Raw genomic sequence first — 26,405 nt, forward strand, 5'->3', positions numbered from 1 at the left:
CTGAGTGGTGTGCAAGGTCTCCTCATGCTGCCATGGTTACTGCTGCCAAATTACATGCACCGCTTTTTTGTACTTGTTTGGTTGGATGTGCATTTTAATGACAGCCACTGTCCACTTGTATTTCTTGCTGCCACTTGAGCATCCAGTTGAACAGGATGTGTAAATTAATCCACTAATCCCCCTGCTGTCTTTTAATTACATTGAGGACAACAGGTCAATGGCATGCGCTTTGCAATTTTAAATTACCTTTGTTCTCTTTTGGTGAGTGGCAGCAGTGTTTTTTTTTTTTAATCATATTTTCACTGCAGTGTTTTTCACTGTAAATTGGGTTATTTAATGAACTCCAAAGAAATCTTTCAAACAAACATTAGCTTTAAAGTGAAAAAAAATCAATACTTAGTGACTTTTAAAAAAAGTTGATCCGATCTGCAGTCACTGCATCATCTACTTTTTAGATGAAAACCCTTGCTGAGGCTTTGAGCCTTTTTTTCCTTTCAGAAGATGCAAACCAAAATGACAGCTGCTGTGTCAAACTTTTGTGTTTATATCCTTGGAGAGAATAATACAGAGAATGTAAGCTTTTGTTGATGTGTACATGCACAGACACAAACTGCACAGGGAAACTGTTTGTTTAGATAAATAAGAGAAAACATACCCTCTGTGCTACAGGTGAGTAGACTGCCACAGCTTTTAGTATTTCTCACTGCATGTCGTCCTCTGTGGACCGACCCTTTCCACCCACAGGTCGGCTGCAGCAGTGGAACAAGTAAAGATTTCACACTGCCAGTCCTGCTGTAAGCTGATAGGAATGGAAAGGGGCTGTGGGGCTGCAGAGTGTTCTCAAGGCAGAGGAGGGAACATGTTTAATTTAACATTTAAGATCACCTCAGCAGACACATAAAGGCACCTGTGTGGAGGGGGAAACAAAAAATATTTATAGACAGGTCCAAATCGAAATAGAGGACACACTTGCTCTGTCTGCTTCTTTCACTGAACCATATGGATACAAAAACCATTATCATAAATTCAGTGTCAAGGTCAAAGCCATTGCTGTTTATTCAGTGGAACAGTCTTTAGGTGACACACAATGAGAGCGGCAAAAACAGCTAATTAAGTGGTTTTGGGAGAGACAATTCTGTTGCAAAACATAAGTGACTTTTCAGTGCAATCTGTAACATAAACCCTGTGTTGTCCATCATGTCTGGACTTGGCTGCTACAAACCCGCTGCTCTCGCGCAGGGAACATTTTAACATCCCACGAGCATATCCAGTCTTTTCAGGGGGCCAATCACGTTGCGCCTCTGACAGAGATGCGCCATGCAGCCTCTGCGCCCTGATCTCAACTCCGGCTGGACAACTGTGGAGCGACGACGCAACCACAAGCAAGTCCAAATGCGACAGAGCCAGACCGGAGTCTGACTGAAACTGACCGGCGATCAGCCGCGCGGAAACTTTTTGGATAAGAGGTTTTGGAAATCCGCCGAATGCGTCCGCTGGACATCAATATAACCGGGGTCGACAAAATAAATGGGACAACAAAAATCGCGAGAACTTGAATCGCTCCAGTTGTGTGCACGGTTCAGTTTTGGCAACTTTGCGCGCTAACCCATCCGATCTGCCTCAGTCCGTGCGGGCGCAGCAGCAGCAGAGGTGGAGGCTGGATGTGGCAGGAGACGGGTCACTGAGCTGCAGCGAGCCGGGTGCGTGTTTCCCAGTCCCCAACTCTCCAATGTCAGCGGACAGGATGATGATCATTGGACTTCTGCTCAATGTCTTCTCTCATGGTAAGAGGCGCATTTCTCACTTCTAACGGCTGGCAGCTCAGTTTCAGGTGGAGAATATATCACCACAGCGCTGAGGTTGTAGCATTCATCTGTTAAATAAGGTCATGCACCCTCAGAGTGTGCGTTCCCTTTTGGAAGAAATGACAATGCATGTATCCCATGTTTTCCATGCAAATGTATGGTATGCCAGTTATAGAATAATAACCAAGACCCCCAAATCCCAGATGCACAGGAGAGCACAGATAACAATTTTCGGTAGTGTTTAGGGTACTCACACTCTGTTAGTAACTTAATCATGAGGTGGTAACTTTTTGTAAATGATGTGTATGTGTGTGCTTTAGCTCATGCATGCAGCCTGACAGAGGACAGTTGTTATTTCAAAAAGGAAAAAAAAAAGGGTAAAGTGGGAAAGAATGAGCGTGTCAGCATTTTCAGACTATTCCAGTGAAACTTTAGAGATGACCCTCAAAATATCATTAAAGAGGCCCATAAAACCAGTTTGGCTTTCATTACAGCAGCAGGTTTAGGTTTTACATCTGGATGACATCATGGGTTCAGGTCTGTTACTTCTGCCTTGGACGCGTTCCAAAAAGAGCTGTTCATCTCCCACATATCGATTGGACTGTCCCGGATCATGGAAACATATCACACATGGATTGTTCGACTAAATGCTGTTCTCCTCTGCCTGGAAGCCCTTTGGCTTCCACATCGTGTAAATCTTTGACATTTTACACAAGTTGTGCATTAGAAGTTGACAGGATGAGATATGAAAGTCGAAATTCATAACTTCATGGCAGCAACACAATGGAGAAGCCGGTGGTGTCACTGCGTTATAAGTCCTTGTCTTTGCTGATGATACAATGTTCAGAAGCTGGTAAAAGATCTGTCACACACACACACACACACACACACACACACACACACACACACACACACGCTCCTGCAGAATGAGTTATAAATCATTAAAGTCAATAATGTGATTGTAGCTGGATAAGAAATGTCCCAGTGGAGCGTAAAGCTTGTTGATCTGTGGTTATTGATATTGAATTATGCCATTTTGGATCATAAGTGCTTTTCAGTGCTCAAGCCGGAGCAGAAATTCTTCGTCCTTGTTTGAATGTGGTTGCCTGCAGGCCATGTGTCCTGATCCACCGTTAACACACACCATATGAAACAGCCCTCATAATAAACACAACTCGCCCGCTCGTCAATGAGATACATGCAAACACTGTGAGTGGGGTCATTTCAGCAGTACATGAGGAGCTGGCTTCACTGCATCCAGGAAAATTCCGATAATGTCAGGTGAGGTTGCCCGTTAGATTAGTATCTTAAAATGATGAATGTTTTCTTGTGAATGTCAAAGCTTTCAGGCACCCGGTATATCATCCAGTGTGTCAAACCCTCCTGCCAGATACTTAGGTGGAATCACACGAGAGAGGCAGGTATTTCCAAGCGCTATTTAATAGACATCTGAGTCATCGCAGATGCAAATTAGACTGAAAAGATGTGGAATTCTTCCTTTGTAACTGATGGCAAAATAAATGATTGGATTTATATTTGTTAATTGACATCATGAAAGGAAATCAATGCAGAACTCTCTTGACTTTATCAGCTTTGGACAAATCTGCAGCACATTTGCAGCCTAATCATAAACTGTTAGATATCAGTCTAATGGCCATCCCCTGTCTACATCTATAGGTGCTGTATAAATAGCCCATCTGAATTGTATTCCCTTTCATACAATGCTATCTTTACCTTATAAAAACATGCAACCCAAACAACGGCAGCAACATCTGTGGAGGTTGACAGCCAGACTTCCCAGAATGTCTTTTAACACTGAAGCTGCACAGAGCAGAGAGATGCACGGACGCTCAGCTTCTGTGCAAAAATGTCCAAAGGATGAAGGCTTGAGAGAGTAAATAGATAAAATAACATGAAAGTACATACAAATCTTACCAGTTTCCAGAATCTACCATCTACTGGTGCCATCATTAATGTGTCTACATGAGACTGAAACATCCAACATGAAAGAGGACAACTGCACCTGCCTGTATAGATTACAGATTTTCTAACATGCTTACCACAAAAAAAAACACACTGAGGACCCCGTGTCTAGAAAACACATTTATCATTTATAAACTGTAGTTTCCTTCAGTATGTGACACATCAGTTACTCTCTATGAGTTATGTCTGTTGTTTGCATGTGTTGTTGAATTAATCTTTTTTCCAATTTAATAGCAGTGTAATGGCAAGACACAAATAATGCATGAGATCACTTTGACTGTGTCCACACGGTGCCTTTGTCAATGGAAAGCGGGCTATTGTTGAACGACATTAAACCCGACTTTGACCCTTTGCTGCGAGGCCTCTGTGGATTACCGCTGAAGTCCCAGTACAGACTGCAACTGGTGATTGAGTGTTGCTATTTCAGTACTTCATTTAGTGGACGTGATTGAGCCATAACACGGTCGTCATACATTTATTAGAGCTCATTTTCAGGCTGTGCAAAGTCGCACCGGTCTTAGGTGGACTGATGTCCGCATGCTTGAGCTGTTTCAATCCAGGGCTTGACTATCTGCTATACACACCGTGCAGGTGTTTGACTGGCCTCACCTCGTGCACACAGGTTTATCCAACCCTTGCCTTCTTTATCTTTCCCACCGTGTCGTAGAATCTTCTCTTTTTTGCTGTCTTTCTGCTGAGGCATTGTCTTTATGTACTCTGTGCCTGTGATTCACTTTCGTTTAGGCTGACGGCACACAAAGATTAAATTGGCAACCTGCCCATTGCACGTTACTTAGATAAAAAAAACATAAAATACAGTTTCTGAATATGCAATTAATACACGTGTTTGATGTTACACTTAAAAGAAATCATTTTAATTAAGATGCCCACATTGAGGATAACTTTAATGTCAAATATGGGATTCTGTATGGCACCTGACTCCTGCAATGGAAAATTTCCTCGAATGTTAATTTGTATCATTTATGTGTCATTTCCTCGTTATTTTTAATTGGTGTGTGTGTGTGTGTGTGTGTGTGTGTGTGTGTGTGTGTATGTGCACTGCATCTCGATTGTCACTCCCGCTCACTTGATGGCACCAACAAAAACCGACATGCCCGATGGAAACAGCCTATCTGTGTGTCGCTGTCTGGCCAAGAAATTATTTGGCACTTTGAAATGTAGGGCTGCACCGGGCAGCAGAAGGCAGGAGTCTGAAATATTCACACAGCTCCACAAATCCTGACTGGCTGATGCGGCACCTGATGCAAGTATGCATTTGGACCTTGAGTACCTGGAGGAGGGCCGTTGCCTGCGTGATGTGGCTGCACAATCCAGCTGCAGCACATCTCGTTAAAAGAGTTGTATGTATGTACGTGTGTACTGGATAATTTTGAGAAATTAAATTATTCTTGTACACACCAGTAGAGTTGTGACCTTTGGGTGGTTGGACTCTCACCACATGCTGTCAGATCGCCTAGATGATGCTGAACACGCCTAATAAAGTCATTTTATCTTCTTTTTTTGGGGAGGGGGTGCAGTTTTTTGGATCCAGCTCTCACCATTAACAACCTGTGTGTAATGTGGTCAAACGTTATTCCCTTTTGGTTGGACTGTTCCTCATCACATCTCTATGATTTGCCATAATAATGACGAAGGTCACACCTCGAGTTACGTGTTCCTCACTGCGAGCCTGCATCTCGTGGAGGGCTCCAGAGAACTGTGCATAATGCCAGCGCTGGAGTCGTCTCTGTGGGGCGCGCACATAAAAATTGATTAAAGCAAACGCAACTGTGCTGCTCTTTTGAGCGCTGCAGTCTCGCAGGGAGTCGGTCTTGTTAGCTCGCACAAATCTAGGAGCACACAATGGTGTAATTTGCCCCCGCATGCAAAGCGGTTCTGGGCAATTTTGGGATCAAGGCGTGTGAAACTTTGTTACATCTTCAACTTTCTGGAATGAAGCTGGCGAGGCACCTGTCTCTCAGCTGGTGCTGTGAGATGAAAGGAAATTGCAGCTTTTTGTGAAGTTAGTGTATTGTTAGGGCGGGAAAAAAAATAAGTTGTTATTTTGAAGTGTGCACACGATGCATTGTTATTGTGCCGGCTATTGTGCCGGCTTTTATTGAATAAGACTGCACACCACTACATGTGCTCCTCACACGTCATATTATGGGTGCAATCAGTGTGGTCCTGATGTTACCGCGTGAAGAAAGCGGCAGGAGCCTCTTGTGGAAACATGTGGGGCAGACACATACAGTGTGGAGAGATTCTGGATGATTTGGGCAAAATTGGAGGCAAGGAGATTGAAGAGAGTAATGAAATCTAGCAGGTGCAGCCTCATGGAGGGATCGAGGAAGGAGGAGTTGCAAAGATTAGAGTAACAAGGGCAAAGATGATTTCAAAACACCCAGAAAAAGTGGGGAAACAGTGAGAAAAAAAGTACATTCCTATAAATTAAACCAAGTGTATCCTGTTTCTTTAAAAAGAGCAGCTCGACTGAGGTTGCCCAGGGCAGTGTCTCTAATTTCGATTTTCATAACAAAGAGAATATGTGCAAACTTTTAAGCATATGTTTAATGTTAAGAGAAAGCAGAAAGTTAGAAGACGGTGAGCTGATTGGTGGAATGGGGAAGAATGTGGAGCTCAGCAGAAATTAATGTGTCAATAAGGGTCCACATAACTTTTAAGCAGCGCCGATTAACCAGCTGCGTCCTCCCGGAAGAAACGCCTCCGTCCACTGCTGCACAAATACAGCGGAGGCCAACCAATAGGAAGTTTGTCCCAATGCACGATATGATTCAATCAAAACAGTCAAACAAACCATGAATCAGTGCAGAGATTACTGATATTGGCAAAAGATGGTGCAATGTTTTTAATCAAACTTTACTGTGGGAAATAAAGTTTTTTGTTTTTTTTTTGCTTGTACCTAATCTTCTAGCTACTAATATTTATACAGACCTCCCTTACATTTGCCATCTGCTCTGTCCAATCATTAATAGATATATATTTTGAATGTAGTGGCTTAAATCGAAATTAAAGTAAGTATTTTGGCAGGGAAGTCATTATTTTTACTGACAAACATATCTTCTATTGTCCCGCAGCTTACGTGCCCCCAATTATTAGTCGCTTGTTTTCCGCTGTGTGGTTTCTTCAGGTCAGTCTGTTTACACGTATATTAACATTATATTAACGGCACAGCATAACAGGGATATTTTGATATTTAGTCAGCATTTCTAAATACTGGATTGCATTCACACCATCCAGGATAAGAGTTTATGCCGTTAATCTCAAATATGCTGGTTACAGATCAGTTCGTCAAACACTGTATCTCACGGCTGCCCAGTTGCCAGAATAAAATGTCTGCATTGTGCATCTCTGCAAACCACAGATACGCTAAATTTGCACATTTCAGATGTATCATTTGAACGCTTGTACAATAGGTATCACAGTGATGTAGTTCAGATTACGGTAGCACATGTTAGCACATGTTAGTCCATTACATTAGTACATGAATATGAGCTGAGTTTCTCATAAGGATGAGGAGGGGATGGTGGTGACAGCTGTGGCTGCAAAAACAGGTATTTTAACCCTAAACCTGACCCCCATCCCTTAAGCCAAAACATGATCTTTTCCAAACCCTAAGCAATTGTTTTTTGTGCCTAAATCTAACCTTTAACTGTATTGACACATAAAGTTTCACCAGATCTGTGGTTTGCAGAAAAAGTACAATGTCAACATTTATTCTGGTGACTGGGTTGATCTGTTGTTCATGGTATCACATCAACAAGACAATCAACCACTAATGAACACACAAAATGAATGTGTGTCACATAAAATATAGCAACTGTTGTCAACATATTCCAGTTCAGAGCATAACAGCACGCTTGAAGTGTAAAGTGTTCAGGAAAGCCACTGGTTTGACTGCAGGTGAGATGAACGAGTGCAACTAGTAACAAGCTGCCGGAGTCACTGACATGCTTCAGCCTCACTTTTGCTCCATCTCGTCACCTCGCTGCCATTTCCTCCTCGAGTCTGTGACTTCCTTCCAACAAGTCCCTGCTGTCGCGATTCCCCGACACATTTCGCATCAGTCACACTGTCCCGCCGCCGTCCCGACAAGCTGGACGCTCTGCAACTCATCCCACGTGTTCGAAAGGGCGGAAGAGGAACTTGCCAAACCGCTTTGCTCCCCCCGAGAACGTCTGTATGTGGCGTGCGGTTTGTCGTTTATGGCGTTAACCTTCATCAGCTTCACAAATTCTATTAATCACTCCAGTGAGAAATCAATAGGTTGTATAATGGCTCATGTATCACGGCAATTCATCTCCCATTCGCTTTTCTCTCCTTGTTCTTTTCTCTTTTAAACACACACAGCATGCTCAGGCCAACAATTCCCTTCACCCGGAGTTTTGCTTTGGCAATTTGTTGCATTTCAAACAGCATAATGTGAGCGCAGTGCTTCTTTTTCATCATGACATTAAATGAATTTCAAGTTATTAAAATAATTATGACCTGTCTGCTGGAAAAGATTTAACAGCGCTGCTCTATACTTCATATAGGTTTTTCTTATCTGTGTGTGTGTGTGTGTGTGTGCGCGCGTGAAACGGAAGGCTCTCGGAAGCTAAAATTGCTGATAGTCTCTCTATCAATGGGAAGCCTGAGGGAGCAAACACTGGGAAGGAATAATGAATAAACTGCTCACTGCCCAAACAGGAGATAACATGACGCCTGTTGAAACTGCAGTTAAACACGGCAGAATTTAATACTTCAGTGCAAGAATCAAGGTATCACAATACCTGGATAGACAGGTAATCATCACCTTTGCATACCTTGGGGAGCTGGGACTGTGAGTATGACTCATTGCCTTGTGTGTTGCTAGAGCTTTTCCTCTCTCCCCACCTCTCCCAGTGGGTTCACTGCAGTAGCCTTGGCAGGTTTCCTGCCGCTGCGATGAAGCGCAGCCTCTGTTTATGATATGTCTCATGCCAAAGTGAGACGTGGACCTCATGTGGCGTCCGAGATTGCAAAACATGCAGCAGCAGAATTGGATTGCAGCCGTGCTTTGTGCCGCCAGTCAGCAGGAGCTTAATCGAAGTGTGTGACCGATGTAACACAATGCTGCGTGTGTGTGTGTGAGCTTGTGTGATGTGTATGTTAATGTGCATGTGAGGGCAAAAAAGTGCAGATATTTGTTAACAGGTGTGCATTGAGTTCAAACACAAACACTGTTTTTTTTTTTAGATACACAACATATTTTTCAATCTCTGCCAGTCTTCCTTTACTGCAGTTAAACAGTGACAAGATACAGCAAATTAACGAGATAAAGCGGAAAAAGTGTGTGCATGCTGCCTACTCAAGCTGTTTCCTTTCTCTGGAATCACTGTGTATAAAATGTAATTTGTGGGGACAATTATGTGTCACATTTGAGAAAATTAATTTCCTGAAATGCTCCATCAGAATGCAATTTTATGAAGAGGCCTTTCTGTTTTTTTCTCTCGTCTCCCTCACGCTGCCTCTGGCCTTCCTGCATTGTGTTTTTTTCATAGAGCAACAATCATTATTATGAAATGATTTGTAGTTTTTCACTTTCAGTCATTCCAGACAGAACGCTGCCAATCAAAACACTTTTAATGTTTAATGACTATGGACCAGCATGACTGTTTTTCCACTGAATAATGTATTTGTTTTAGAGAGAGTGTGGTGGGCGATACGGAGCACATTTGCACTCGACGACCCTTGTATAACATAATGGGATGAAACTGGCTGATGTAATTCTACAGTATCTTCAAGCAGCATATTACGGAGGTGCAACGTGTGCTGATGCATCTGTCAGGTGAAAAGTGTTTGCCTCAGACTATTTGTCGGGGGGAACTTCAGGGAGGAAAACATTCACATAGTGGACATTTGATATGAGCCATTGTCTCAGTGTGATACCCAGGTTGAGTCTCTGTCTGAAAGCAAAATTGGAAGCAGAAGTGTATGGGGTTTGGTGGGAAAAAAAGATTAACTGTGCTGAATAAATTGGTTTTGTCTCTGGCGTTACATGTGGAGACAGTATCTGACGTTGGCAAAAAGCTTGTTCCAAGTGGATGGGACCCTGCTGCAAAAGGTTTTGCCCGCAGCTGTTCATGTGTCCTTTTAGGACAACAGCAGCAGTGCTTTTGTAACGTGTGCATGAGTACATGTCTCTGAAGATGCTAAATATGTCACGTGCGAAATGTTCAAGCACCACACCACGGTTTGTACATCTTTTAGCCCATTTTATCCCACATATTTTACATTGCTGCCAATGATTTTCTGTAGCATGTCTCAGGTTTTTAGACAGATGAATGCTTGTTAGGTACTTTAAAGATAGCTGTTTGTGTGTATTTACACCAGTATAACAAGAGTATGATAACTCAACAGTTTTAGCTTCGGGAAGGTAAGCTGAAGCTGAACTCATGTAGCCTTTACTTTTTCAGCCAAAATGTTGAGTCCTCACATGGGAAGGGAATATTTAGGAAATGCCCCCTCGCTGGTAGCTCAAGTACTTGCAGGATGATCCAAGAGGCATCCAAGACTTGAGAGTTGGCTGCTGAACAGCATCCTTTTTGATGCAGGAAACTAACTAATTCTCTGTTCAGAACATCCCCGTTTGGTCGTCTTTTGGATTTTATTTTCAGACTAAGTTCTGAATGCAGTGCTGTTTGGCAGCTGACCCTCAAATCCTGGATGCTCACGTCTCTAAGAAGCACTTGAACAGACCAAAGATAACATTGCCAAATTCCTCAAGTTAAATAGCAGAATGCAACAAGACAAAAGGGCGCGGGGACGGGCGACATCGCGGCTTGAAGCTTGACAGAGCGGCATCACGGCCTGATAAAGTTTCTCGAAATGCGTGGCAGCATGTGTGGTGCTCACTAACTCGGCAGCATTGTCGCCCGTGATAAGAAAGATGAGGGCTGGCTCCACACTGTGCCACAGTGTGAGGTGAGTGGCAGCTAGAGCATTTCCAGAAGCTTGGATGGACACATATACAACCACTGAGACACTGTGCTGAAAACATATGGTGCATTAAAGACAAGGTAAAAGTATTATGAGAGAAGTCAAAGAGAAGTCCCAATGAGAAGATGAAGAAATGATTATGAACTAATTAGAGCCATAACATAACTCTATAGTGTTGTTAAATTATCCAAGAGACTCCCGTGTTTCTATGAGGAACACTGAGCCTTCGCCCACGCTGCTACTTTATTACTCTTGTGTGCTTTCAATTTAATCTACCTAGATGGATATTATATTCTCCTGTAGTGCAGTGGAGGGTCTGTGGAGTGCACTCAACTTGCTTTGTTGTCTTAATTACAACCTATTTAGCTTAAGGACTAATACTGGACAATAAGCCCAGCTGCTCTGCACAACACAGCTGTGCACATATTGGGTGCAGTGCTGACAGTGTCGTCCTCTCCTCCAGGTAGCGTGCCAGTGTCTGCATCCTTAGACTGTCTGGTGGCAGAGCAGGGCTGCATCCAGGAGCAGTCCTGCATGGTGCTCTATCGACTGCTTGAGTACTGTGCAGCTGAGGAGGCGGTGTCGCCCCTCGGCCCAGACGCCCGCCTTGAGTGCCTGGAGGCCCAGAACTCCTTGCAGCATTACCGCCCCCTTCAGGTTTGCAAGTGTCAGCGTGGCTCTCGCAGGGAGGAACACTGCCTGAGGGTCTACTGGACTGTGAGATTTGCAGGTGAGTTTAAGCGCTGGCATCTGTGTGTGCGTGTGTGTGCGTGTGTGATGGGGGTGGAGGTTGAAGCTGCAACCATGTGACAGAACTCTTCACTGTTGTTTTAGCATATGATGAGTATGAAGTGTCTCCGTATGAAGAGCTGCAGGTAAATCTGGTGAGAAACATTGAGATGTCACGTATGGCCTCCATCATGGCAGGTAACGCTCTTATCACAAATATTGAAAACACTGGCACCCAAATCACTGTAAGTCATGTTTTTTCTGTCCTGATTATCACACTGTTGTCTTCCTGACGACCTCCAGCCTCCTCTCTTTCTGTGGACGGCCAAAACCAGTGTCTGAAGGCAGCCCAGGACTGTGGCCTGTATGAGAAATGTGGCTCCCTGCGGTCAGAATATGTTGTGGCCTGCACCAAGCGAGCAACGGTCTCTGACAACAGCTGCAACCGCCAGAAATGCCACAAAGCCCTGCGGCGCTTCCTAGAGCGTGTGCCAGAGGAGTACAGCTTCGCTCTGCTCTTCTGTCCCTGCTCTGACACCCTGTGCGGGGAGCGGCGCAGGAAAACAATCGTTCCTTCCTGTTCCTATGAAGAGAACGGGAGGGGAGAGGAGAGAGTGGGCAAGCCCAACTGCCTCAGCCTGCAGAATTACTGCTCCAGAGACGAGCTGTGTAGGTAAGACGGTTGTTTGGGTATGATATAGTCAATTAAATACCTTTAATAACGGTTTTAGCGTAGAGCAACACAGAAGAATGTGTACTACGAAGCACCAAGGTAAGAAAATGTGGCACAAACAATGTCAACCACAATGACATGGCTGCTAAGTTCCTATTCAGTGCTACAAGAATACAGCAACATTGATGTTGAGTTTTTGCTTGTATCTCATATCGGTGTAAAAGATGGCCTTCAGTACTGATTAACCCGCTGGCTGTTTTGCTGATTAATTCGTTGGTCAGAAAATATATTCCCATCGCCATTTCCTTGAGCCCAGAGTGCCATTTTCAAGTAGGTGTCCAAAATGCAAAGATTTTCAATTTACTGTCATATAAGACAAGGAACAGCAGCAGATTTAAAAAGCTAGAACCATCAAGCGGCAGATTGGCTTGAAAAAATATGATTAATTAATCAAAATGTTGTTTTTTTTCTGTTGATAGATAAAGTGATTAATCAACTAATGTTTCAGCTCTAATCTTGAGCTGTGAGAGCGCACGTACACACACGTACTCATTAGGAATGTGATGCACACTCCAGCTCACTAAGACTGTAAATCAATACAAGCTGCAACCGACATAATATATCTTGGTTTCACGCTATTCCACTGATCAACATTTGGTAGCGGTAACATGCTGTGACATGCAGCTGTGCGCAGGGAAGAAGCCAGGTGATGAAACAATGGAAGCAAACAGCGCAGGTGTGATAATATTCAAAAATCACCTTTGCAAGGTGATTTGGAGTCCATTTTTATTTTCAATGTATTCTTTCCTCACTGATGGGATGGGGATCTCAGAGCAGTTTGCTTACAGTGGTCCAGAATTCATGGCCTCACCCCTGCTCATAGTGTGATTATGAAAAGCTTTTGTGAGGCCAATTTTAGTCTACACTCTCTGCATATTGTTCCTAAAAGGAGGAGACTTTCTTACATTAATTACACTGTAGTCTGTGTGTAAATGTTAGAGGTTATTAATGATAAGAGAAGAAATACTTAAGAATTATTTGAAACTAAGAAGGTCATGCAGAATCCCCACTCTGTGGTATCAGTGACAGATTTAAAACGAGAAGAGAGAGGGGCGTTTATTGAAGCAGACACGAGGGTCTTCTGTACCACATGCATGGCCACCGTGTGTTTCCCCTGAATGGCTGGGAGGAGCGCTCTTCACATTCTGAGAGCGTCTGCAGTTTAAGCTCAAGATATGAAGAATTATCGATCTGCTTTCGATTATTCATGAAGTGCTTCAGCTGTAAATGTTTTGGATGCTGTGTGCATGTTTAATAGAGTAATTGCAAACTTCAGGCGCCTGCTTGTAAAACCTACATCTTGTAAACCTCTGAGATTAGATGTCACTGTGTCTTCACCCTCAATACCAGTGATTGTGAACAAGTGAAACTGCTTTGAGAAAACTACTGTATGTAAGAGGCGAACTATGCAAAACAATAATGGGACTTTTCAGGGTTTTTCATAACATATAAAATAAGTTTTTCAATCAGGTTTCCAAAGAGAGTGAGAGCTGCTGATATTTCCTTCAGTTGCACTAAAACATCACCTGGTTTCAATGCAACATGTGATTTTGTGATGATGTGTGCACGGCTATCTCTTTCTCTGTTTTGTGCCCTTACACTCTGTTCTGGTGTGTGTTGTTTTTATTTTAGCTCGAATCCCAAAATGAAATTGTAAAACTTTAATATGCATACTCTGTTTCTCTGTGCATCTGTGTGTGTGTGTGTTCGTGTGTGTGTTTGTTTGTTTCAGATCCAGGCTCGCTGATTTCCAACACAACTGCCAGCCCTCCCCCCTGTCTGCCTCTGGCTGTATACGAGAGAGCAGAGCCATGTGCCTGAAGGCCTACGCTGGACTCATAGGTGAGATGGAAGAAAAGGAAAAAAATAGAGGTAGACGAGGTTTGGAAAAAAAATAAACAAACCCAGGCAGAGAGCCGCTCAATGGAAATGGTCATAAGGTGTCTAACAGTGATATTTCGTTTATATCATTTTCATTTTGTTGCACAAAAGGACTCTGCAGGGGTTCATAAATGCCAACTGCCAAAAGCTGCTGCTCTGGAGATTCAGTCAGCATCACTTTAAAAAACTTGATTTAAAAATTGCATTTCCAGCTGCGGATAATATTATTTCCTTTTGTCTCCCACTCTGTATTTTTCACAAAAGTAATTTTGTGTACCTGCAATTATCAACATCGGCAGCTGGAAAAGTGGTGACACTGGATCCCCAGGGGGCTGATATCGTCGGGTAGACAGAGGCTTGCTTTCTATAGAGGAGCGTGCTGCAAATGAAAATCTTCTGCCTCAGGGAAATATTACTTTAAAAGTTGCACCTGCACCTTGACTTTTGTCCTCTTCCTACAACCAGGCACCATCATGACTCCCAACTATGTGAGCAACAGCAGCACGGAAGTGTCCCAGTGGTGCACGTGTGACGGCAGTGGGAACGAATGGCAGGGCTGCCAGCGCATCCTGCATATGTTCAGCAGCAACATCTGCCTGCGTGAGTAAAACGTCATGAGCGGGGCTCTTTCTGGCAAACATGATGGTACATTTCTCAGTAGAATAACTGGATAATTGTGTATGAGTAATGTCTCCAATCATGATAATTATGACACATTATGTATGAATATTTTAATTGAAAATACAAACGTTACAGGTTAGCTGGAATTATATTTCTCACATGAATGTTGGTACAGTTCAAAGCTTCTTGGTCATTTAATATATGTGTTAAGATTCTTCATCTTATGCCAATGATAAAGGTTTTCCTCTTCTTTGCCTTGCTATTTATGCTTTTGAAACAAGTTCCTAAGAGTTTTGAGTAGAAGCTTGAACAACTGATTATTCTCACAACTGAGTCCAGTAATTTAGGTGACAAATGTTCATTCTGACATTAAGTAATTTATGCACATAACCGCCCATTTGTAGTTAAGAAGATAATGACAAAGGAAATGCTACCTTGTAGCTCTCACCCATGAGTATTAATGAAATTGATCTTCAAACTGAGCGTTTTATAACGTGCATTAATACAGAATTCAGATGAGGTGGGTCATGATTGATGACTGAGAGGGCAAACCGTTGGACCGTAGTGTTTTCTCATTAATAAATAAACGGCAAGAGACATTCTCCCCTGTGTGTGCTTGGCTGCCAAAATATGCATGTGTTTCCAAGTTCTGTGGAGTCAATGAATCCTTTCTCCAAGTCTGATAAACATAAAGTGGCTTCTTGTTGAATTGTTGCCAAACCAGCTGGAAAGAGCTCCTGCTCAAGAAGCACTGTTTAAGTATAAAAGAAACTCTGTTACTGTTAAATGTCCTTGCGGTAACTGTAAGTGTTACGTGCTGTGTGAGACAAAAATAAGGGTCAGAGGCTGGCAGAATGAAGTAAGTGTGTTGACCGACTAATAAACCAGTAGATGTTGTTTGTACTCATCACTCCGTGTTCACTTTGGCTGCACTACTTTATGTCTCCTAGTCATCCGAAGGTAGTGTTAAATATTAACAGCGTAAAATCAGCTGTGACTGTAATGCAAACTGAAGGCAGAGGAGCAAAGGGAGCGTAGTCCATGCTTCAGGTAACTATCTAATGTTTATTTGCCTTATCCCATCCTTCTGCTAGATGATTAAATTAATTTATTCCATCTGTGTCTGCGGGGAGCCAACAGGGAGTCACCCGGCTCGGCCCTACGCTACAGGCCCCAAAAGCCTGCAGAAGCATTTTTGGTGTAACTTTCACAGGAATAAACGGGATGCAATCTATAACCTCTGTATCAGTTCTCCTTAATACAGCCATGGCTCATAATGACAATGACAACATGCTAATGTTAACCAGGTGTAATATTTACCCTGGGTATCAGTTCAGCATGTCAGCGTACTATTTAATAATGAGATGAGATAAGATAGACTTTATTTGGTCCCACGCCATGGAAATTTAGTTGTCACAGACAGCAAGAATAAAAAGGAGATGTAGAAAAAGAAACAAATAGAGAATACAAAAGATAGAAAATAATTAGTTTTGCAGGTATAAAATTAAAAAAAAGTATTTGACAAAAAAAGTTTTAAACTGATGGTGGCGAAAAGTCACCAAATCACCAAATTTGTTACAGTTCATCTACATGGGGACATGGATGTCTGAACCATATTTAAGAGCAATCCATCCAATAGTTGTGAGATAAATCAGTCAGCACCGAAGTGCTGGACCGGCCAACTTGCCAATTTCACCTTTCCAAGAGTCGCACCACTTCAACGTATTCAAACGTATTTTGCCCGATCATGCTGCATTTGCAGAGTTGGTAGCACTAAATATGCTTATAAAAGCCACATTTTTGGAGATGCTTCAAGGATGAATAACGACGTAAACCTAATGAAGACGGCCCCTGCTGATTCTGTTTCAGGCAATGCCATCAGCTCCATGGGAATCTCTGCGCCTCCTCCTGTGGAGAACACTCCGGTGCCAGCTTCTCAGCCCTCCCCGCACATCTACCAGGAGAGCGTCCACGTCAGCATTAACACTCTCCCTGAATTCAACAGTGTAAGGGCTCTCTCCTTCTTCACCGTCTCACCATATGCTAGCGTTAGACACTTGCTACGAGAGGTTGACTGTGTAACAGGTGGTAACACCTGAGTATCAGCAGGGACTGTAGCCCAGCAGCTCCGTCCTCTCCCGCCGCCTCTCATTGTTGCTGAGCGTTAGCCGTAGGTGTTTACAGCATCTCCCTCACTGTTAATATTCATGTATGCACACAGATCTGCTCCACATTCCCCTGCCACTGGCGGGCTGCATACTGGACATCCCTGAGGTAGACAGTTTATTTAAAGACAATGCATTTGAGTTTTGTAATTATTAAGCAGCAGTGAAGCTGAGATGATGGCAGCTGTCCGATCTGAGTGGTGAACATGCGAGTGATTGGGGATTGGTCAGGGTTAGGATTACCCGTTGGTCAGGTGTTAGCAGCTGAAGCTACGCACATGCGTGACTCAGCTCAGGTAGTGACTCCAGCAACAAAGCAAATGTCTCCTGTAATAAAACACTTTCTTTTGACGTTACTAAGCTCTATATTTGATTTGAAAGAAAAAAAAATCTCAAACTCAATTACCTTAAATTAATTGCATTGAAATTGGAAAATGGAAAATGAAAATGGATTGTTTCGCTGCAACAGAAAGGAGGAACAACAAGTGACCTCCTCCAGTTGCTAGTTTTGATACGTCAGGGCCATTTTTAATGAAGTTTCAAAAATAAAACTCAGAATCAAGCAAAGATCTGAGATAAAGGCTCAGTCTCATTTAAGCCAGTAAACCCTCACATCCTCCTCTCTGTCCGTGTTTAAGTGGACAATTCACTGTATTGAGAGTTAACTCAAAGCAGTTAGCAGGAAGAACATATGGGCTATAAAACCCTTCAACAGAAAGGTTGCTGAATTATGATGCTATTCATAATTTAAGGTGGAAATACCAAGGAAAGAAACACAGTATATAAAATTAAGTTGTGTAAAATATGATTTTGCTTATTCATATAAACCTTTGCTATTTTTCCTTATTTACAAGTACATACCTAATTTTGAAGAGAAACTTAATGCCAGACTGAGCAGACAGCAACCATGTCCAGCACCACTGGTTGGTGTGGTTGTGTGTTCTACATCACCGCAGCGAGCCTACATGTAGGTGCCACTCCTGCTATCCAGCGAACCTGCTTGCATGTTCATTTCTAATGGTATGCTATGACACACTTTACCTTTATTAAAAAATGTCAGCTCCTGTGATTTGGATATTTCACCTGCTCCTATGCAATTTCTATAATATTTTGTTTAGTTATTCAGCCCTAATTAATATTCATAATGGGCAGAAAATGTCATATTTGCGGTATAATGTCTATTATGAAGGTCTTTAGTTTGCTTCTCATAACTGTCATTTTTATATTAGAAAATGTTTGTTCAAATCAGAAACCTGATAAATGAAATAGAGGTGGACTCTACAGCTGTAGACAGCAGAGAGTGGAGAGCGGCGAGCGTGTTTAGACACAGTATAGTGTCAAAAAGCTTTGTCCTCCGCAGCTGCAAATGTGGCTCCATGCTGAGTGGCCCTCTGTTTTCAAGTGCCTGTGTGGAGGGACACGAGTCAGATGGCGATGGCCGCCTGTGCTTGATGCGCACTGGAAATGACTTTTTATTTTATTTCTGTCAGCAGCAAGCCTCAGACACGCATCTCTCCGGACAGATTGGTTTTGAGCCAAGTCATTTTCAAGTAGATTGTGGTGTTGATCTGGAGCTGGGATTTCTGCCAATGCGGTTATTGTTACGGTTATTATATGGTTATTGTTTCCTTCGCCACAGTGATACACTGTACTGTATATACTGATATAAGAAATGTAAGTAAGGCATTATGTTGCTGCACTGATATTACCATTTTATTACCAGGATCAACAGCTTCATGCGTCAGGAGGCCGGTTGGTTTGTCTGAATTGATCTAAAAAAAGGAGCTTCTGGGAAATATGGAGCGTAAATTGATATGCAGATGTAGGAATTTAAATAAAATCCAACGCAGATGAACTTTAAGGGTGTTGGCTGTCTTTGGACAGCCCAGTGTAACACTGATGGCACATCTTGTTCAAACTCTAAACAGACCAGGTTAGCTTCCTGGTTGCCTTTGGCTGCAGCTCGAGGATATTTTCATGCGTGGTTTGAAATTCTGTGTTGAATGTTGTGGACTTTCTCTTGGAGTTTACATCCTGAACTTCCCTCCACGCTCCACCGCTCCTATTAATTGGAAGAATCACTCTTTCCCCGCTTTTTGCAGATGGAGGATGGCGAGGACGAGGGGCAGGAGGAGGAGGAAAGCGAGGAATTCAACGTCATCCCGCCGTATTCCGAGAAGGACTCTAACGTTGAATCGGGGGCTAGAGGGAGTAAACGGGGAGCGGCTAGCCAAGCGGTACCCTTGTTACCATTGCTGCTGCTGCCGATGCTCGTCCTGGACTCGGGGTGTTGGAGCTACTGAAGCCTCCATTTCATTCTCTGCTCATATTTTACTCTCGCTACCACTTTCAAATACATCACAGCACTCAGAATGAACCACAGAGGACATGTGCGAGGAAGAAACGCTCCATTTCTTTTTGTTCCTTTTCATCATTTTTAAAATACCCCGACTTTATTTTATGATTCAGTTTCTGCTCTCACTGCCTCCTCAAGAGTTAAAAGATACCAGTAGTCCTGCAGGATCTGCCATGTCTGTGCTCGAGTCCTCTCCTATGAAACGAAGCGAACAACGTGAGCAGATATACGAGTGCATGGGTGAATTTAGAGACGCCGTCTGGGCAAATACTCTATCTAGAGCCTGCTTCACACTCAGTACATCCCCTCTTTTAACAAGAAGCACATTGCCCAAGGCCACAACCACTATACACACTCCCAAAAACCATAACCAGTCTACTCCACTGCAACCAGGCCCGAGCACGGCTTTTGATTTCTATTTCATGACTCATGTCACATCCGTTTCTCTGCTGCCCTTTCGGCTCTTCCTCTCCCTCCTCCAGACTATGGTTGAGTAAGATAATCCACTTTACAACAAGCTAATAAGAAACTGCACCACACTTAAACTGCTTTGTACCACTGGAAAAATACTCAAAATTGCCTCATTTAAGATGTGATAAGAGGCACCATGTTGTCACATAATGTATGAGAGGCCGTGTGCCTTTTCAACCTTTGGTTCTTCTCACTTTGTGCACCATGAAGCAGAGACAGTCACTCCGCTTTGCTTCCTTTGTTAAAACGCCACTTAGTATTAGTCCTACCAGGGTGAATGGCTGAGAATTCAACCACGGGCAAACGTAATGAGATCAAATTGCGTTGTAGAAATGGCGAGCAGAGAAAAGCAACATGAGCAATTATAGCACAATTCAAATTGCTCGGCATGCAGGGGAAGTCTGAAGTAAGGCTCAGGGGAGGAAATAGCCAATTTACTGCTGTCATACCCTCTCACTTTTTTTTTTTATCCTTAGGTGTGTTTTTAGTGCTCCTTCCCCATCATGTGCTTTAGATGTTGTGCGAGCGGGGTGTGGAGATGGGGACGGACACAGGAGGCTGTAAAGCCTGCTGGCTGCTCTGATCATTGAGCAGCACATTGAGCCATTCTCTCTGCCTGAAATAGCTTTTGCTGATGTTAATGATTTTCTTTTTTTGCCTCTTATGGCTCATTTTCTTGTGAAATTACGCAGCTGCGGGGATGTAGGTAAAGAGAAGTATAGTGAAGTTTTTGTAGAGGGGTAGTTTGCAAGAAATAACTTATTCGAGCTCAGCAAAGATGTTGTATTTTGGTAATACGCTCATTTCACGGCGCTTCTTCTGTGTAATAATAGCAGAGATGCAGCGGTGGTTGACTGCAAACATCGACCAGACCAGATCTGAACATTTCCAAAGACCTTTGACATGAAAATAATTTGTAGATGCTTGACTATCACTTGAGGAGGCAGTGTGGTCCCACCACTCTTTCCATCCCCCCACTGCTGGACTTGTTTACATGATGAAGACTGAAGTTTTGAAAAGGACACACAGTATAAAGGCAGAAACGCACTGGAAGCGTAGGAGCTATGCTTCGGCAAATGCGGGTCCATCACTACTTCAAACTCGGGTTTGATTTTTAGAAGTCAAAGTGCGACTTAAATGGATGTTGTAAGGTTAGTGGACCTGTAGCGACTGTTGCCCGCCGCAGGGCAAAATGACATCATGCAGGTTTTTGACCACTTTCTTGTTGAGTTTGGCTACAGGAAACTAAGAAGCGGGTGAGGAAACGGCTCTGAAGTGTGACTGCAAGCTTAGAATGTACAAAAAATGACATATTTGGGCAGAATCTTTGAAATACAAAGTTTGGGTGGACAACTAGCTGGTATCCAAATATGACCCTGAACCAGACCATAGAAGAGACGTGTTGATGCCTCTCAGCTGCAGTTATTCATAAAGAATCAAATGAACCAGTGACAATAACTGCATCCAGTGCGCTCTGGCCTTAATGACTGAATGTGAGTTCACATGTTTTTTCACAGCAGGTTTCTTTACATTTGTAAACTCTGTAAACATTAAACATGGCTTGTATTTTTTGATGAGTTAAAGCTTCAAAGAAAAAGGAAAAAAAAAAGCTTTTCCTCCATCCATAAATCAAAATTCTTTGAGAAAAAGATGTGAATATTCCCCCCAGATTAGTTTTTAGAGTGTCTCATCCAGTTGAGACACTGTGTACAGTGCTACGCTTCACATGCTAACCTTCTTTTAAAGACATATCAGACATGCCAAATAACTCTGACTGTAATGTGCTATAACTGTGTAATTTTGTGACATAGCAGAACAGTGTGCCGATTTGTTTAAAGAAGAATAAAAGTCGGAAAGATCGGAAATTTCCACATCTAATGGAAAAAAAAGTGCACTTCCAGCATTTTAACATTGTCCTGTTCTTTTTCACAAATGGCCAATGGGATGGGCTGACACAGGACGCTGGTGGGATTGAAACTGCTGCTGACATGTTTAATGTTCACTGCAGACTGGCAAGTTAATCACCTCAGTTGGATTTTTAAATACATGCTAAAATATGCAGCTTCAATGGTATTTGGACTTTAATTGCTTTAATTAAAAACTGAATGGTTAGAAACTGTAAATAAATGATAAGTCACCGGTTTCCTCTGGCTCACAGCCACGCTGGACACACTGAGCCAGGACTCTCGTGTTTATAATTTAACGTCTGACTGATGGAGGTGATTACAGGGTCTTGGGGCTTCTACATCCAAAATGACACCGCTGTGGCAGGAACAAGCTACAGTGGAATGATTCTGAGAAAGGAAAAAAAAAGAGGCTGTAATGGAAACTGGCATTGGCTCGCACTTTAATTATAAAAAGTACAGCATGAGGGCTCCTGCCCTTTTTTTATGTCCAAATTCAGCCAACTGTCTACAAAGTTAAGTTATGCTTTATTAATCCCCCTGAGGAAAAATTATCTCCCGCATTTTAACCATCTTAAGTATTTAGGAGCAATGGGCAGCCACCAAACTCTCTGAGGCCAAAGCCTAAAAGAACCATATCAGCGGTTTGCATGTTTTTGCCCATTTACTACAAATCATACACACTTTAAATCCCAGCTTAACATTTTGCAAACAATGGTGCTGTTGCTGCTGTCAGAGAGAACTTTGCTCTGCAGTTCCAGGTCTTTTCGGTGTCTGTTCATCTCCCTGAAACATGCTCAGTTGTGTCGTCCATCACAGTGAACGTGAAGCCGGCCTCTGTTTGAGTTACTGTTATGAGGTCATGCAGTGCAGACTTTTCGAATCAATTTGCACTTTAACTATATATAACACTGACAACAAGGGGTGTTTGTCACAGCAGACATTTCTGCTTGTTATAATAGGAAAAACACAGGTGTTGCTAAAAATACTGATGATGGCTCTGTTCTATTCAACAGTGTGACAGTGAGCCAGTGTGCACAACACCTGGACCCAGAGGCTGAAGCAGCTAAATGGAATACACCCACCGTTTGTTGATGCTTGACTTGATGGTCACTGTTATAGACAACACATCCTCATACCTAAACCACTGAACAGGTTGACTGCCAGTGACTCCCAAAACAACGCAGAGGAACATCGGCGAGTGCCAGCGACAGGCTTTGACCTCCATCGTCACAGGGTCAACTTATGTTTAGGCCCCAAAACTACTTGGTTAGGTTTAGGAAAATATCATGATTTTGGTAAAAAATATTACTGTTTGGCACATTACGTAGCTTCAGTGAGTTACATTAATTCAAATAAGTCACATATGTATTAGGAGCACTTAGGCACAAGGGTTTGGACTCACATGCACGACTCAGGACACCAAGGTTAGAAAAAAGCTTGAAGGCTGGTTTTAATAACAAAAGCTCTCAGAAGAATACAATGATAAACAAAATGCACTTGGTTCTCAAAAATACAAACTAAAGATGCTAAGGATCATTTCAAATATCAAAGAGTAAGGAAATCAAAAACCTTTAAGGCAAGGTAATACTTGGCAAGGTAGCGAGGCAGGGTTGACAAGGATCACAAGACAACCTGGCACAGGACAAAGGGAGACGCAGACTATATATACACGAGGTAACAAGGAACAGGTGGAAACAATCAGGGTGGGGTAGTCAATCAGACAGGCAGGAAGAACACCAGGAAGTCAATGGTCTGAAACGAGAGGAGAGTTAGGTTTCACAATAAAACAGGAAGTGCAAGTCAAAACGAGAGCGTGAACGAAAACACATCAACAGACACGACGAGACATAACAATATGCAGACTTTCTTGCTCTTTATTCTGCTTCACCTGATGTCATTTATGCCATAACGCCATGGCTCCAGGCAAGTGGTTCCCAGCATTTTTAAACTCCTTAATGGTCCTTTTTCCATGCCACCTATCCAGTCATTATTTTTAATTGCTTTGTCTTGAAATGTCTTTTGAATGTATTCAGCACCATTTGCTGCATTTGACAGTTTTTCCTGAAGATGATGCCTTCAGGCGTGGGACAGTTTACCTTTCCCTCCTCAGTAAACCATGAAGCCAACTGGTTTCCAGTCTGATTCAAGACAGTTTGGTGATGCTGTTTATGGCCGAGGTGTTTCTGCATTTTGAGCACAGTGACAAATCTTTCCATCAAAAGTTCAATTATTGTAATGAGGTCATTAGTGTGGTTTCACGAGTGTGAACTTCAAGCTCTATTAAAATGAATGGAAACCAACAGCCTGGAACAGTAAATACATTTGAAATAGATAAAAAATCTAAATCCATACTTAATGCATGCGAAACTGATCAACACTGGCTTACTACTGAATATTTTAAATTTGGGGTGTGGGGAAAAAGGAGAGAACAAGTGCACTCAGTGCAGCTCTATTTGGGTTCAAACTCAGGACCTTCTTTCTGCGAGGCGACAGTAATCACAACTGAGCCACTGTGCCGCCCCAGGAGGCACTTGAGCTGCCTGATATCCCAGCACCGTCCTCATAATATATATATATAAAAGATAAGCAGCATGTTAATGTGCTTATTAATTAAGTAAATCAGTGCATTCATTCGCAGATAATCCTATGTCAACATATAGCCCTTGTCACACATTGCATAGAATGTATTAATATGAACTCAGGCATGAACTCAGAATCTTTAAAGCACTAAGGAAAATTAGGTTTTCTTATTAATATGATAATTTGTGCAGCACGAAACTCCGCAGTCTAATCAGATCACCCACTTAGTTTCCCCCCAGTTTCTAATATTGTGTGCAGTTTCTTGTGTTTTCCAAAGAATTTGTCTCCTCATAGACGTACAGGCGTATGACACGGAGTAACATAAACAAGTTTTACCTAAAAGTGAACAAAACCACAAATATTGAATACGTCTTTGGGTAAAACATAATCATTTTAACCTGCTTGCTAAAATCAGGCTGACAGGACTGTGAGTGCAGGGTATGTGGACCAAGTTGGTCCAGAAGAGGTGTTTACAGACAGACAGACAGACAGACAGACAGGCAGTGAATTGCCATGTAATGATCTCATCCAATGAGAATGAAATCTCTCTACATCAGGTCCAAAAAGGATTCAGGTAAACATCTATTGGGGGAGATTCATTTCTTTGGCTGGAGCTGAGTGATAAGAACAGAGGGTAATATGAATATGTAGCTATATGGCAGACTCAGTTCCTCATATGATGGACAGCAATCAAGCAGCGCTGGAAATCTCTTAAAGTGGAAACTGTTTTGATTGCAATGAATAGGAAGTGGAATAAGTGAGTATTTGAAAGTTCCCTCAAAGGAAGTCTGCTGGACGCTTAACGGAGCATAGCTGTCGCACACTTAACATGCAAACATGCAAACGGATTCTCATATTTCTTACACATTAAACAAATGAGTTTTTAACAGTTATATTATTTTCTCTTCGACTGCTATAAATGTCAAACCTAATTTGTCTGCTTCCATCTCCTCTGCTTCTGCTTATTATCCATTTGACATGTTTTACTGCAACCTTGTCTCCTAGAAATTACATTTATACACTGCGAAATTGTTTTCCCAATTACGCTGTGATGAAAAATGTAATTGCTGAGTGGATTATGTTCAGAGGCAAGGTTTCTCAGAGTGAATGAAGTCCTTCAACAACTATAAACACTTTTGATTTCCGACTGCTATTGCAAGATCGGATATTTTGCCGGAAAACAAATGAAATACATCTACCTGCATTCAAAACCTTATATAAGTAAAAATATGTAAGTATTATCAGCAAAATGTACTCAGTGTACTGACAGTAAATGTACTCAATGTGCAGTAAAATGGTCCCTGTCTATGTTTTATACCATATATGATGTTTTCGATCAACATTATTGCTGCATTAATTCAGTGCTTTAATTTTAACTACTAATTCTCAGCAAAACACTTTATCTTCCAGTTTGTTAGAGAAATTCAAAAACACCAAATTTGGAGATGTGTGGTTTTCACTGGACAGGAAGGGTATGAACAATTGTAATCTGAAAAGTAACTAGTAACTAAAGCTGTCAGACAGTGATGGTGGAGTAGAAGTGCAAAAGTCGCATGAAATGGAAATACTCGAGTAAAATACCAGTAATTTGAAGTGCATGTGTCAATAGTTACATTCCACCACTTCATTTCGGATGGGCAGATGCATTCATGAACATTTCCTCATTATGTTTCTACCAAACGTAACATGTTGCAAATCAGTCCACGTATATCGAGGGAGAGGGGCGTTTACCCAGGTCTCCTGCAGAAAAGCACAGGTGTAAATAATTAAATTCATGATGGATGAATTCCATTTAGCTGCTTCAGTTTCAGGCTGCTAGTATTGTGCTTGCTGGCTCGCTGTCATGCTGTCATGACTTACTGGGAGCCATCGTCGGTGTTATTAGTAACACCTGTGCTTTTCCCTCTGTGACAGTCTGCTGTGAGAAAAAAAAAAGCGACCCCGTTGTTGTCAGTGAAGCTCCCGCCCTGGCCCATCACCCGACTAATCTCCAGCCTGCACACCTGCTCACCGTTAGCCATTAGCCTCAGCCAGCCTCCACCACTTCATCAGGCTGGCCTAGCTTTCAGACAGTTTTATTGTAACCCTCTTTGTTTGAGATCTGGCTGCACTCCCTTTGTTTTCAATATTTCTCCCCAATAGGTAGATGATCAGAAATATAGCGAGCATGTTAGCTAGCTGCTTTTTTCTTTC

The 26,405-nt window shown here is 42.4% G+C and overlaps 1 protein-coding gene across 1 annotated transcript; it reads left to right on the top strand.

Moving 5' to 3' along the window:
- Nucleotides 1–1,317: 1,317 nt before the first annotated feature.
- On the top strand, nt 1,318–21,512 carry LOC121617548 (GDNF family receptor alpha-4-like). Its single transcript, XM_041952741.1, has 9 exons — nt 1,318–1,413; nt 1,625–1,784; nt 11,233–11,499; nt 11,604–11,696; nt 11,802–12,171; nt 13,964–14,073; nt 14,578–14,712; nt 16,603–16,739; nt 19,001–21,512. Exons 1-9 carry the CDS (start codon nt 1,318–1,320, stop codon nt 19,199–19,201), a joined length of 1,569 nt encoding a protein of 522 aa, XP_041808675.1. The 3' UTR covers nt 19,202–21,512.
- Nucleotides 21,513–26,405: the final 4,893 nt, after the last annotated feature.

This window comes from Chelmon rostratus, chromosome 14, assembly GCF_017976325.1.
Source record: "Chelmon rostratus isolate fCheRos1 chromosome 14, fCheRos1.pri, whole genome shotgun sequence".
Classification (NCBI taxonomy): domain Eukaryota; kingdom Metazoa; phylum Chordata; class Actinopteri; order Chaetodontiformes; family Chaetodontidae; genus Chelmon; species Chelmon rostratus.